The sequence below is a fragment of the Macrobrachium nipponense genome, chromosome 8 (genome assembly GCF_015104395.2).
Source record: "Macrobrachium nipponense isolate FS-2020 chromosome 8, ASM1510439v2, whole genome shotgun sequence".
Taxonomy (NCBI): Eukaryota; Metazoa; Arthropoda; class Malacostraca; order Decapoda; family Palaemonidae; genus Macrobrachium; species Macrobrachium nipponense.
In genome coordinates this window covers 68,421,060-68,435,111 of record NC_087203.1, presented here as the reverse complement: position 1 = coordinate 68,435,111, position 14,052 = coordinate 68,421,060, and the positions used below count along the sequence as shown (strand labels likewise).

Below are 14,052 nucleotides of genomic sequence, written 5' to 3'. Positions count from 1 at the left end.
TTATTTCTTTTGGGGAGATTTGTTTCAAATTTTGAACAAATCGTACTTCAAACAGCCATCTGGAATAGATTAAGTTCGAAGTTTGAGATGCTTCTGTATGTGTGTATATATAATATGTATGTATATATATATAGGGTAAGGGGCCCAATGGTGACGCATTTTCCCTGGATTTTTTCATTCCATCGCTTACAGCTCTCTTGCTTTTTCATATTTTTTCAAGTTCTGGGTCTTGTTTTATTCACAGATGATTATATTTTCATGTGTTTTAATCAAATTTGATTTATCATATATAGTTTTTGAGTTATTGGCGGCCGAAGTCGGTGCGTCACTATTATGCACATGTTCCTATGCTGACGCACCTGGCCCAATGGTGACGCAATTTTTTCAATTGCATGTACATTGCACCTGTATTAAATAAGGAAGAAATGAGGCACATAGAATGAAAGAATAACATTTAATAAGTAAATCATACATTACTCGATGAAATGAAGCACATGATTGACTACTACATCGAAATTAATTAGACATATGTTAAACCATTAAACTTGAAGAAATAATGCTTATTAGCTACTTCCCTGAGTGTATGTGAGCCAAAATTTAGCCCTATTCTATCTATTGAGGACTGACACTATTGCCGATTTGATGCTACTGTTGAACTTGAACCCATATTTTCTTTGGATTGTCGCTGCCTGTGGCTCCTGTAGCTCCACGACCTCCCTTCTATGCACAGGGAAAGAGATATCCTCTATGTCAGGGTAGACATAAAACCCTGGGGATACCTCCTTGAGGAACGTAACTGCAAGGCCCTGCTCCTGGACATCTTTCACCTAAGGATAAATTTGTCATTCTTTAGTTATTTTCACCCTAAATAGGCTAGGCTATGTGTCTAGTTTTCAAAATACCTAGGTTAGACTCAAAATCAAAGTGAAGACTTAGGTCAAATTTATGAGATTACTTACCCTTCCAATATAAATTTCAAAAGGCTTGTGCTTCCTCCCTTTTGTGCTGGTAGCTACCTTCTCCACCTTGACACCAACCCATGAATCCACTTCCGGTTCTGTCATTGGTACCTGAAAAAAGAAATAGTTACGGTTCTGTCAGTGATAGGCTATTTGAAAAAAGAAAGTTACATTTGCCTGGCCTAGTTAGTTTTGTTTCTTTATTAGTAATGTATATGATAATCACAGAGTTCTATTTAGAAGCACTTAGAAGTACAGTAATAGATTTAAGCTCACCTTTATACAAAGGCTGTGTGGGTCTTGTTCCAAATCAATATCATCATCTGATGAATCTACTGGTAGTGGCAGAGGGACATCCGAGTTCTCACTGTCTGAGGATGATGCAGGTTTAGGAGGCACCTTCTTAATCCTACCAGTTCTCCTTCCTCTGATGCCTTTCTTTTGAATTTTTGCTTTTCTCTCCTCCATCTGCATTTTGAGAGCTCGAATGGCTTTATCAGATGTAATGGCAAAAGTCCTGTCCATTTCATTGCGGGGTCTCTTTGGACCTTGGCCCTGCCTCCTCTCAGGATAGAAATTAAATGTCTTAAAGGCACTACTCAATGTTGATGGGTAGTTTTGTTGGGGCCCTTTGAAGCACAGGTGTCACTTGCGGTTCAGGTGTAGCATATGAAGTTGATGGTGGAGAAGACAAGAATGGCAATGGTGTGTTTGTCCTGGATGACCCTCGAGATGATGACCTCGAAACAGAAGGATTTGGGCTGGGTATGGATCTTGAAGCAATGAACTCTCGTGCAGGATGTTGATCAAGCACGAGATCATCCCAAGATTTCTTGGGACCTTTTAGTTTCTCCATCTGTGATGTAGTGCTTTCAGGTGGCAGAATAGAGTATCCACACTATATGAGGTAGCTGATGCATGCAGTCTCAAACATGCGACCTGAAGTTTGGGCACCTCGATGTGTTGTCATATGAAAATCAGTCTGACATGACTGCTCTGTGAATCCACCTGTAATTGAGTACAGAAAATTATATTAGATAAATAGCAGTGCAATAAAAATGGGAAATTAAGTAGGCCTATATTATGTAAAAGCAATACCCTATAATTTTGTGATAAAAAAACAATAAATTTTGAATGTGCAATACTTAATGGGCTATATGCTTACCGAGGTCTATGGCTTCAAATAATGTTGAATGTTCCTCATGCACAGCAGCTGCACTACGAAGTTTGCTGTAGTCAGGTTTATCTGCATCAAAGGGAACTAGTCCACACTTTGAAAAGCCTGACTTTTATATTTGCTGCAGATACAGAGTCATAGTAGATGGGCAGAAACACTTTAGCAAAATTCACTTGCGTTATCATGTCATCTGGGTTTTTCCTTTCGAACTCCTTGGCCCCTTTGGTCCAGTTCTTTTTAAGTGGGCCAAACACAGCCACATCCAAGGGTTGCATGATGTGGGTGGTATAGTGGTAGTCCGTACAGGATAATGTTCATACTCTTTAGGGAAGAGGCCAAATAGAAATTGTTTCGGGTTTCATGCCAATCCGTCCACACAATGACTGGCCGTTGGACATCATTTTCAGTTAGCCAATCATTGACGTGTTGCACAGATATTCATACAAGTTTTCAAAGTTTATGTACCCCTTTTCGCTCTTCCCCACAGCACATAGCAGGTCTTCTGGAAACTGTTCCGCCATTTGATAACTTATCCGTTTTCTTGGATAAATTATCATGGGAGGCGGAACTCTCCCATCTGCACTTACAGTTGCTAGCACAGATATGTTGGCCTTGTAATTAGGACCACTAACTTCGAAAACATTTTTTTCCCCCTTGATAGCCAAAACTTTCCCATGTTTTGGTGACAGGGAAAACCCTGATTCATCAATATTAAAATTGCGTGAAGGATCATGTAATGCTTCTAATAACTCTTCCTCAGAAAAATAAGTATTTGCTTCAGCAAACCATTGCCTGATCACTGTCTCACTGATGTTATGGCGAGAGGTGGTCAAGGTTTCAGGGGTGCGGATGGCAACTTCAGGGTGTCTCTTCCGGAAAAGCCGCCACCATTTCCTCTTTGGAGCAGCATCAAATGAGGAAGGCCTTCTCCTGTGCGTTCCTTCTTCCTCCTCATTCTCCAGAATGCTAGTTACCGCATCAAGAACATTTTGTCTAGTGACGGGTTGTGCTCTCCTTAAAGATCCTTTGATGTAAGCCATTAGCACTGCCTCTTCAGCTTCTGTCAATAGAGATTTAGGCCCCATTTTCTTGCTGACAGGAGTCCGGCCAGTATGTTTGTGCCGAAGTGTGGCCTCTGGGATATTATATTTCTTTGCAGTAGCCCTTATTGACAGCCCATACCTGAAACAATTGTAAAGATTAGGAGAGAGAGAGAGAGAGAGAGAGAGGAGTTATGCTAGGTAATTTTTTTCATTATTTTCAACATGCAAATTTCATTATAAGGAAAAAATACAATAGTTTTCATATTTTACCCACGTGTTAATTTCTTCCAAAGCATCATCTATGTCTTTCTGAGTATATTGGCTTCTTGGGAAGAGCCGACTTTTAACAGTATTTTTATCCATTTTAACTGAACTTGGGTAATTTCCTTTTAATAATATTTACTTTTTGTTCCTGTTAACACTTAATTTATAATCTGTAAAGAAAACTAGACATGAAATAATCATTTCTAAAGTGGTGCCCTATGGTGACATGGCCTAGTGGTGACGCGCGTCACCATATGGCCAGCTCACTGCGTCACCATAGGGCCCCAAATGCCCCATGTTCAAGGATTGATTGCTCATCTATGGTAAGTGATTCTGAGCTCTCTGTCCTATGTTTGAAAGGTCTAATATTGTTCTTCATGTTGGTGTGTATTAGACCTTCGTACAGCTGTTTTGAAAATGTGCGTCACCACTAGGCCACCACGATTTGGTGGCCCTATGGTGACGCACTTAGTTTTCCCTCAGCCACACCCAGACTAATCACTCATTGGTCTTAATATTCTCTGGACATCATCTCCAACCACCTTAGAGTACCCTGAAATAACAAATGTTAACAAAAATTACCACACATGGTCTTGATGCAAGCAAATGTAGAAAGTAAAATCCTTACGTTTAGCTAAGAAAAACAACAGAAAAGGTCAAAACTGTACATTTTCGGTCCTCGAAAAAAAAGTTGTAGATATATTTTCATACAATTTTCAGAGTGAAAAGAACATGCTCCAGCCTTTATTTTCTGACCTAGAGAATGTTCCTACGATTACTAGTATAAAAATTATCGTTTTTTTTGTTTTTTTGCGTCACCATTGGGCCCCTTACCCTATATATATATATATAAATATATATACTATATATATATAGATATATATATCATATGTATATATGATAATATATATATATATTATATACAGTGGACCCCCCCGTATTCACGTTCTCCAGATTCGCGGACTCACACATTCGCGGATTTCTCTCGGGAACGTTTCCCTGCATTATTCGCGGAAAATTCACGCATTCGCGGTATTTTTCTATGAGAAATATCCACAAATTCCTGGTTTTTTTGATGAATTTCATCATAAAATGCACTTTTTGTGATAAAACTATTAAAAAGACCATGTAGGAAAATTTTTAGTGGGTTTTACTTGAGTTGTAACTAACAAAATAGGCTGTTTTTAGCATTTTTATAGGGGTTCCAAACATTCGCGGATTCTAACTATTCACGGGGGGGGTCTGGTACGCATCCCCCGCGAATACAGGGGGACCACTGTAATATATATATATATATATATATATATATATATATATATATATATATATATATATATATATATATATATATATATATATAAAGGTTTTTTGCCACAAAGGAAAAAAATGAAAAAACGAGTTGGCCAAGTACTTTCGGTCCGAATAGGACTGAAAGTACTCCGCCAACTCGTTTTTTCATTTTTTTCCTTCGTGGCAAAAAAAACCTGTATTTATACATAGCATCACGTTTTATATACTTTGTGATCAAGTTATTCATATATATATACATAAATACATACATAAATACATACATACAGGGTTCGGTAACATAACTTCCTTTTTCCAAAAGGCAATAAAACAAGTAAGGTTTTAAAGTTTTGTTTCACACAGTTTTTAAAATCATATCAGGTATTTCTGGTGATAGAAGTTCACTCTCAACGTGGTTCAGAAGTCACGTAAAGCCGTTGGTCCCGTCGCTGAATAACCACTGGTTCCATGCAACATAAAAACACCATACAAACAAACAAACATATCAGGTAGGTGACGTCCCCCATTGTCCATACACTGCATAAACCGATTTCTGGTGTTTGCCATGACCCTCACCAGCGTATCAGCGGGTATATTGGCAATTTCTTCTCGGATGTTGGCCTTCAAGTCTGATAGGCTTCTCAGGCGGTTGACATAAACACAGGGTTTCAAAAATCCCCACAAATAAAAATCACAAGGGGACAAATCGGGGGAACTAGCTGGCCACTCCAAATCGCCCCTCATTGAATTGAGGCGCTCCAGAAAGTGTTCCCTCAAAACAGCCATCGATGCCCTTGAAGTGTGAGCCGTTGCTCTGTCCTGTTGAAACCAGACATCCCCTAGGTCCAATTCTTCAATTTGTGAATAAAAAAAATTCCTCCAACATGTTTACATACCGGTCTGAATTCACTGTCACTGTGACCTCATTTTCTTCAAAAAACCAAGGACCAACAATTCCAGTGGAGGAAACTGCACACCACACTGTGACTTTAGATGAATACAAAGGCCTTTCTTGCAATTCACGGGGATTGGTGTCAGCCCAGTAGTGCATGTTTTGTTTGTTAACGTATCCAGTCAAATGAAAATGTGCTTCATCACTAAAGTAAACGATAGCGTCTTCAGAACGTTTTCGAGAAGTGCCTGACATGCGTTCCTTCGTGAAGTGAAATCATGTATGGAGAGTTCCTGCACAATTGCCATCTTGTAAGGATGGTAATGAAGGTCATAGTGAAGTGTTTGCGCACAGAACGGCGTGGGGATTGCAAGATTGAAGCTCTCACTGCCTCAATGTTCTCAGGTGTTCTGATGGGCCGAGGTACTCCAGTTCTTCGTCGTGTCGTACTCCCGGTTTGCCTGAATGTAGTGACCCATGTAACAATTGATTTCCGGTCCGGAACAGGGTCTCTCGGGACTACATTGAAACTTATTTCGAAAGGCACGCTGGGTTGCAATCACAGACTGTCGATTCGAAAAGTAGGCTTCGATGGCAAATGCACGCTCCTCACTACTCCAACGCATGATAGCGACTGACTGTATTTCCAAGAAAACTTTCAGAACGACCCTGTCAAATGAAACCACGCCCACCCCGCTACTACTTCTACAGCCAGATTGCCATGCATTATAAAAAAGGAAGTCTTGTTGCCACACCCTATATATATATATATATATATATATATATATATATATATATATATATATATAGATAGATATATATAGATATATATATATACTATATGTATACACTCACAATTAAAGAGGGAGAAACAATCCTGTGCAGAAGATATGTGGGTTTTAGGATAAATGTATTTTAGAAGGAAGAAAACACCATAATCTATTAAAGCGCTCCCTGTGTGTCTCTGTTTGACATGGGATCACAATTCTTCCAAAGTTCCTATTTTTTTTCTACTAAACACCTGGAACAAAACCCTCCCACCTTTAAGACCTAACACCTGGAACAGAACCCTCCCACCTTTAAGACCTTAACCCTTTCTAATCCTCCTCTGAGCCCAGCCAATTAGCTCCTACGGTCCAGGTCGGTCAATGGGGGGTAGCGCTTAGAGATTTTTACGACAGTGTAAGTATTTGTTAAAACAGCAGTGATTTTCCTTGTCGTCATCTTTTTCATATGTATCATATATGGTTGAAAGCTGATAAAATGCTCTCATCTTTAAGTGCACTGATTACAATCAAACAATTCTTTCTACAATGAAATCTGTGGGAACAACAGCGACCAAAATTTTTGGAAGAAAAATTTATCAGTGTGGTTTTTTGTTACCGCACCTAGATTCAGCAAAATTCTTCCTCTTTATTATTTTAGATAATCTATTATCCTGAATGAGACATTAATGAATGTTATGGTCAAATATCATTAACAATCTTTTAAAACTAACATAAGAAAAGGCACTCAAGGCACAGATTTCAAAGATTTTACATCATAGCTAATGATACTTAATCTTATGACTATCATAATGTTATCAATAAATTCATTTGTGATTAAATTTCCTATTCTTTTATATAAACATCAGTCTATTATCAAAATGTATTACTCTTTCTCAGTCTGTTTTTTTGCCAAGTAAATGACAATTGAACTCCATCCGCGCGAAAACTCTGACACTTTATTGTAGTATATACACAACAAATATATATAATTTTGTTATGAAAAACATCGTAGAGGACGTTAAATGTATTTATTGTCTTATGTTTTCCATCTCAAAGCGCAAATCCTTACAGCTTGACTTTTATCGACATATTTCCATAATAACATCCATTACATATTAAAATTTTCATTTGGTCTGTTTACCGCGTGCGCTTTCGAAATCAGACAAACAGCGGCGTTGCTTCTCATCTATATAGTGTGATTGTTTGGTTTTCATAAGTTACACTAAAGTTCTTATCTAATACTGATATAGATATACGTACTTTTGTATGTCGGATGTGTACTTCATATAAAAAGCCGTCAAAAATTACATGAGAACAATAGTAATTATACCTTGTAGAAAAGTGGCAACGAAGGCACATACCTGAGGAGATAATCTTGGGAGGGTAAATCTAAATCGAGAGACTCAGAACGACCCTGACCAACTTGTCCGAATGAAAAGTAGAGTATATATAACCTGGCCTTCTTTTCCCTCATTTTCATGGTGTGCTTTCGGGTCTTCGGCTACCAAACTACGTAACCGTAATGTTCATGAACATTTCAAAGCCCTTTCGAAGATCTCATACAGATAATGGTAAAATGCATTTAGACATGGATATGACGGATGATAGTAACGTGTATGAAGTTTGTACATATATATCATGTATTTCCCTCCACCATTTTATATATATATATATATATATATATATATATATATTTATATATATATATATATATATAGATATATATTATATATATATATATATATATCTATATATATATATATATATATATATATATATATATATATATATATAAATATATTAATATTAATTATATATATATATATATATATAAATATATATTGTGATGAAGTGCCAAGTATCTGGTTACTACACTTACCATTCATTAATTGTTACCTCACAATAGCCAGACACCTGAACCCTCATCACAGGTACTAAACGACTGGAATACTCTAAAGGCAACAGTGATCCCTTAACAACTTACCAGTATTACAGAAAATCAGACTAAGTTCATCAAAACAGGTGTGAGGTAATCTTGTAAGTGTGAAGACAGGAGCAATTACTCAAGGATAAACATATTGGAGTAAGGAGATGCGTTTTATCTTTTATCTATTTATTTAGCGCCAATGTTTTGTATTGGCTTGATACATTTTCCAGGCTGAAACAATTACACATCAATTGCTTATATGTAAAAAGATACACACTATGTTTACCAACACCATAATTAAAAACCTTTTTAATTTTTTAATAAATTAAGAATAAAAACAAACAGAATAACAATTACAGAGAAGAAGATTAATTGAAAAAAAAAAATAATAACATATATATATATATATATATATATATATATATATATATATATATATATATATATATATATATATATATATATCACATAAACATATATATTTATGTAACTGGGGGGGGATTCTTTCCCCAGTATTCATAAGGTAAGCGTGGACACGAAACGGAAGGCAGACCCCATTACTCATAACCTTTCTCTCTCTCTCTCTCTCTCTCTCTCTCTCTCTCTCTCTCTCTCTCTCTCTCTTTCTCTCTCTCTCTCTCTTCTCCATTCTAACAGGTAATGAAAATGAGAGAGTTGCATCATAACATTAACGTTTATTAACAAGAATAAATAAATCAACCAAGTAATCCAGTCTTACAGACTAACCCAAAAACAGTACAATGTCTAGTCACCAAAAAGTCCACACCCCTCTGGGAATTCTTTGTCCCTCTGCATTCCACAAGTACCAGATCCGTCTGTTTCAAAGATACAGAACACATCCCGGTAAGTACACACACAAGTCCAAAGACAAAGTTAATAAAATGGAACATCTTACAAGATATCAAACAAGCCATCCCTTTGGCTAAAGCACTTTAACACTTACCCAGACAACCGGACACTTAAACACTTAATAAAAAACTCCCCCCCGGCGAATGCCACGGCATCTTGCCTGTGACTTGAAGCCCTCTATCAAAATCCCTCCCATAGGCTTGGGTATGAACCTATTAAAGGGAAGAGGCACACACGCACATACGAACACACAGTTCGCTAGCACCTCACGGTTTTAGCTGCATCCAGTTTCGCAAAGGCACTTTGAGAAGAGTTCATAAAACTGTCGTGCATTGACTTGTCGAACTAATCATTTTTATCTCACGCCATCCCCAGAAACTCATTGATCAGCTACTCTCAGGTCGTCACTCCTGCACTGTTCTCCACATTCCATAGGTCACAGAGAACGCATGGATAATATATTATTAATCAAAATCCTAGGCCTTACATATATATATATATATATATATATATATATATATATATATATATATATATATATATATACACACACATACATATACATATACAGTGGTACCTCGAGATGCGAAATTAATCCGTTCCGAGGCCGCCTTTGTATAATGAGTTTTTCGTATCTTGGAACACATTTTACACGTAAAATGGCTAATCCATTCCAAGCCCTCCAAAAACACCCCATTAAATTTCATAATAAAGCTAAATTGACCTATAAACAATGAAATACTACAACAATTTGGACCATTCAATACCTAAATTAAGAATAAAAATCCAAAACCTGTAAATAAAGTGTATATTAGTGTACAAGAAATATTATTACTGTAACGTAAAATGTGGAAGCTTACCTTTCGAGTGAGGCTATCTCCGATAGTGGCGGCGGATGAGGAGGAGGACAAACGGCAGATAACGTACGTACATACGTACACTTAACTTTACGAAAACACATAAAAAATTTAAGGAAAACTATAAAACTAAAATTTACGAAACACCTTAACAAAACTAACACTTGACTTACAAAAATCTAGAAATTACGTAAAAAAAATTTTATATTTTTTTTCATTTTTATCTTTTTTCTTTTACTTATACGTAGGCTTTTTTTTTTTTTTTTTTTTTTTTTTTTTTATTTACAGAATTTCAACTTCATCACCACTTTCAACGTTCTGTTTTTCATCACTTGGTTCTTCCTTTTTGCTTTCAACTTTGTTTTTTATCACTTGGTTCTTCCTTTTTGCTTACTCCTGCTAATGCTGAAGGCCTCTTTAAAAAATAATGATATAATGATCCAAGGAAGATTGCTTCTGCCTACTTTTCACAATGTTCCTGAAACGACTCGGGCAAACGTCATCGAACTGCACAAGCATACGACCTGTTTGAGCCTTTTCGGGGTGTCTTTTTTTCTATGAACCATTGCACTTTATGAAAAGCGGCTAAGACCTCCTTAATTTCTGCCGTTGTCATAGGCTCCTCCTCTTCCTCGCCGCTGCTAGAGAACTCCTCTTGAACGACGTTATGTTGCATGGCCTCCAACTCCTTCAGGTCATCCGTTGTAAGCTCCTCTTGGTGCTCCTCGAGAAGGTCGTTGGTGTCGTCCTCGTCGACGACCAGCCCCTTGGACTTGCCGAGTGCAACGATCTCGTCAAGATCTGGTTCCAAAACAGTTTCGGGATCGTCAACTGTTTCTGACTCTGCAGCACCAGCTTCGCCCACGTCAAATCCCTCGAAGTCTCTGGCGGATACGGCATCAGGCCAGAGTTTCCTCCACGAGGAATTCAAGGTTCGCCTCGAAACCTCCTGCCAAGCTTGGTCAATGAGTCGGATGCAAATGACGATGTCGAAATGCTCCTTCCAAAATTGACGCAAGGTGAGGTTTGTGGTATAGGTGATGTCGAAACATCTTTTGAAAAGATGTTTCGTGTACAGCTTCTTAAAGTTCGCTATCACTTGCTGGTCCATGGGCTGGAGGAGAGGGGTGGTGTTGGGCAGAAGAAAAAGAATCTTAACGAAGGAATACTCCGCTAGGATATCTTCCTCGAGGCCAGGAGGGTGGGGAGGGGCATTGTCCAACACCAGCAGACATTTCAGGGGGAGGCGCTTCTCTTGCAAAAAACTCACAGTCGGGGCGAAACACAGATTTACCCACTCGTGAACAAAAGCCTTGTTACCCAGGCTTTTGCATTAGCCCTCCACATCACTGGAAGCTTCTCTTCACACTTTGTGGGCCTTGAAGGCTCGAGGAGTCTCGGAGTGATACACCAGTAGGGGCTTCACCTTGCAATCCCCACTGGCGTTCGAACAAAGTGCGAGCGTAAGCCTGTCTTTCATAGGCGTATGCCCGGGTAGCTTCTTCTCTTCCTCCGTGATGTATGTCCGACGAGGCATTTTTTTCCAAAAAAAGGCAAGTCTTATCACAGTTGAAGACTTGCTGAGAACTGTAGCCTTCCTTGGTCATCATCTCGTCGAACGTCTTTTTAAAGGCTTCGGCCGCTTTCGTGTCCGAGCTGGCAGCCTCCCCATGACGCACCACCGAATGGATGCCAGTCCGTTTACGGAATTTCTTGAACCAGCCATGCGAAGCCTTGAACTCTGGGGTTGGTGTTGAAATCCCTTCCCCTCCGTCGTCTTCCGCCTGCGCAATCAAATCGCCGAAAATAGCACTGGCCTTGTGAGCGATTGCCGTCTCCGTTACTGTATCGCCAGCGTTGCGATTTCTTTGTCTTTTATCCAGACGAGGAGCAGCCGTTCCATCTTGTCGTGCACATGGCTCCTCTTGCTGGACAAAATAGTGATGTCCTTCGACGGTGTAGTTGCTTTGATGGCATCCTTCTGTTTAAGGATGGTGCCTATTGTCGATGGATTACGGCCGTATTCCTTTGCGATCACACTCAATCGCATACCAGCTTCGTACTTCTTTATGATCTCCATCTTTGTCTCCAAAGAGAGCATGTGCTTCTTTCCGTGAATTTCAACTTTCTTGGGACCCATGACTACAATTTTCGCACAACACGATAATATGTACTGCAACGAAATCCCTAATGAATTTACGTTACTAAACGAAATCGTTGGAGCGAACGAATGCCAATTACGTACGGTAAAGTTTCGGGTGTGGAGTGGCCCTCCCTATTATCTTTATATTCTTGATAATACCTTCGCGGGAGATAGCTTCCTGGTGTGCTGTCATGATATGGTTTTTAATCGCTCCTTCTTGTACGTGGCAGGAAATCCTCTTGGACAGTTTCATAGAAGTCTTACCAACGTAAGAGCCGGGACATCCACGGACGGGGCATAAGAATTGGTAGACTACATTCGACTGTTTCAAGAGGTCTCTTGCTGGGGGGGTCGGGTTGTTCTTCATAATAAGGTCCCGGGTACGTCGATTTTGGTAATAAATTACAAGTTGTTCCGACACGGCATACAAACCTTCGGTCCTTTTACAATAGGAAGGTACTAGCGGCAGCTGGATAGGTCGTAAGCTTTCGAACAAGGGGTTCGGTAGTTAACTGCTTGTCCGACAGGCGCGCGCGCGACTGGGAGGTAAACAAACCACTTTTGCTTTCGGCCTGCTGGCGTGTGGACGTGTATCATCGCTCTCTGCCCGCTTCATCGTCGTTTGCTTTCGCATGATTGTGTTTTTCTTTTTCTATGTATCTAGTGAAACTGAATTGTAAGTACAATCATTTCATTGAATTCAATTGTGAATTAAAGGATCTTGGTTCACAACGCCCTCCGATTACCCGAGTGCCGGGACTGAAGGGCGTAATTGCGGGAATTCATTTTCCCAGAATGATCCTCGTATTGTGTATGCTCGGTGCCGAGGGCGGGAGCGCTCGCTCCGAGCGTATATTGGGTTGGAAATGTGTAGATGAAAATCGTAAGTAAGTGCTCTTTTCATTTATATTTTTTGTTTTTTTTGACCTGTATGCCCGTTGCCGAACGAATGCGCTCGGCACGGAAACTTATTCAGTATGAAAGTGGAATCGCAAGTACAGTATTCTTTTTCATTTTCATATATTATTTTTTATTGTAGCAATACTCATTTTGGATCAGTTTCCGAGCTTGCCCGGAGATTGATCCTTCCCCCTTTTATTTTGAATGAAGTGAAATCGCAAGTGCAGTTCTTTTTCATTTTCATTTTTTTATTGAGATTGCATTGTTGACTGGGATCAATGTTCCGCTATTCACGGGAATTGATCCTTCCCCTTTTTTTTTATTTGTATGAAGTGAATTCGCAAGCGCAGTAGTCTTTTCATTTTCATATATTTGTTGATTGCATCAATTCATTATGGATCAAGGTTTCCAGAAACCTTGATCCATAAAGGTAAGGAATGAAACCTTTCACCCTTGCGCTCGGTACCGAGGGCGCAAATGCGCTCGATCCGAGCCCTTATTCATGTGAAGTGAATCGTTTTGCAAGATGCATTTTCATTTTGTTCCTTATTATTGATTGCATCAATATTATTTGGTTCAAGTTCCGCTCAGTCAGGGAATTGATCCTTATGCCTTGTATTCGTGCCGATGGCACGATTGCTCTAGGGCTCTTATTTTGTTGTTGGGTACATGGGTACTGTGCGGGGGTGGGGAACGAGACCCCCCCCGCTCAGTTCCCACAGATGGCTCTTCCCCTTGGGGGGGGGGAGGTTATCGGCGTTCTTCTCCTCGCCCGATCCGTCGAGCGCGGGGGAGGGCGCTCGGTGCCCGATGTACAATTGTATTAGGGGTCTTCCACTCGTTCGGGAGGGATCAAACCCCCGCACGAGGGGATTTCCCCCCCATTAATCGCTATACTATTATTTCCCCAGGTGCTACTGCCACGCGCGTGGACCTTGGTGAGGTATGGGCGTCCTTCCAATTGCA

At 39.5% G+C, this 14,052-nt stretch overlaps 1 protein-coding gene and 1 pseudogene across 1 annotated transcript; both read right to left on the bottom strand.

Annotated features, from left to right (window-relative positions):
- Window positions 1-608: 608 nt before the first annotated feature.
- LOC135223280 (uncharacterized) lies at window positions 609-1,562 on the bottom strand. The gene is made up of 3 exons (XM_064261757.1): window positions 1,236-1,562; window positions 960-1,070; window positions 609-827 (listed from the first exon to the last, which is right to left on the bottom strand). The coding sequence occupies exons 1-3, from the start codon at window positions 1,482-1,484 to the stop codon at window positions 609-611; spliced, it is 579 nt and encodes a 192-aa protein (XP_064117827.1). The 5' UTR covers window positions 1,485-1,562.
- Window positions 1,563-1,945: 383 nt separating this feature from the next.
- On the bottom strand, window positions 1,946-3,589 carry LOC135223279 (uncharacterized; annotated as a pseudogene).
- Between the last annotated feature and the right edge of the window lie 10,463 nt (window positions 3,590-14,052).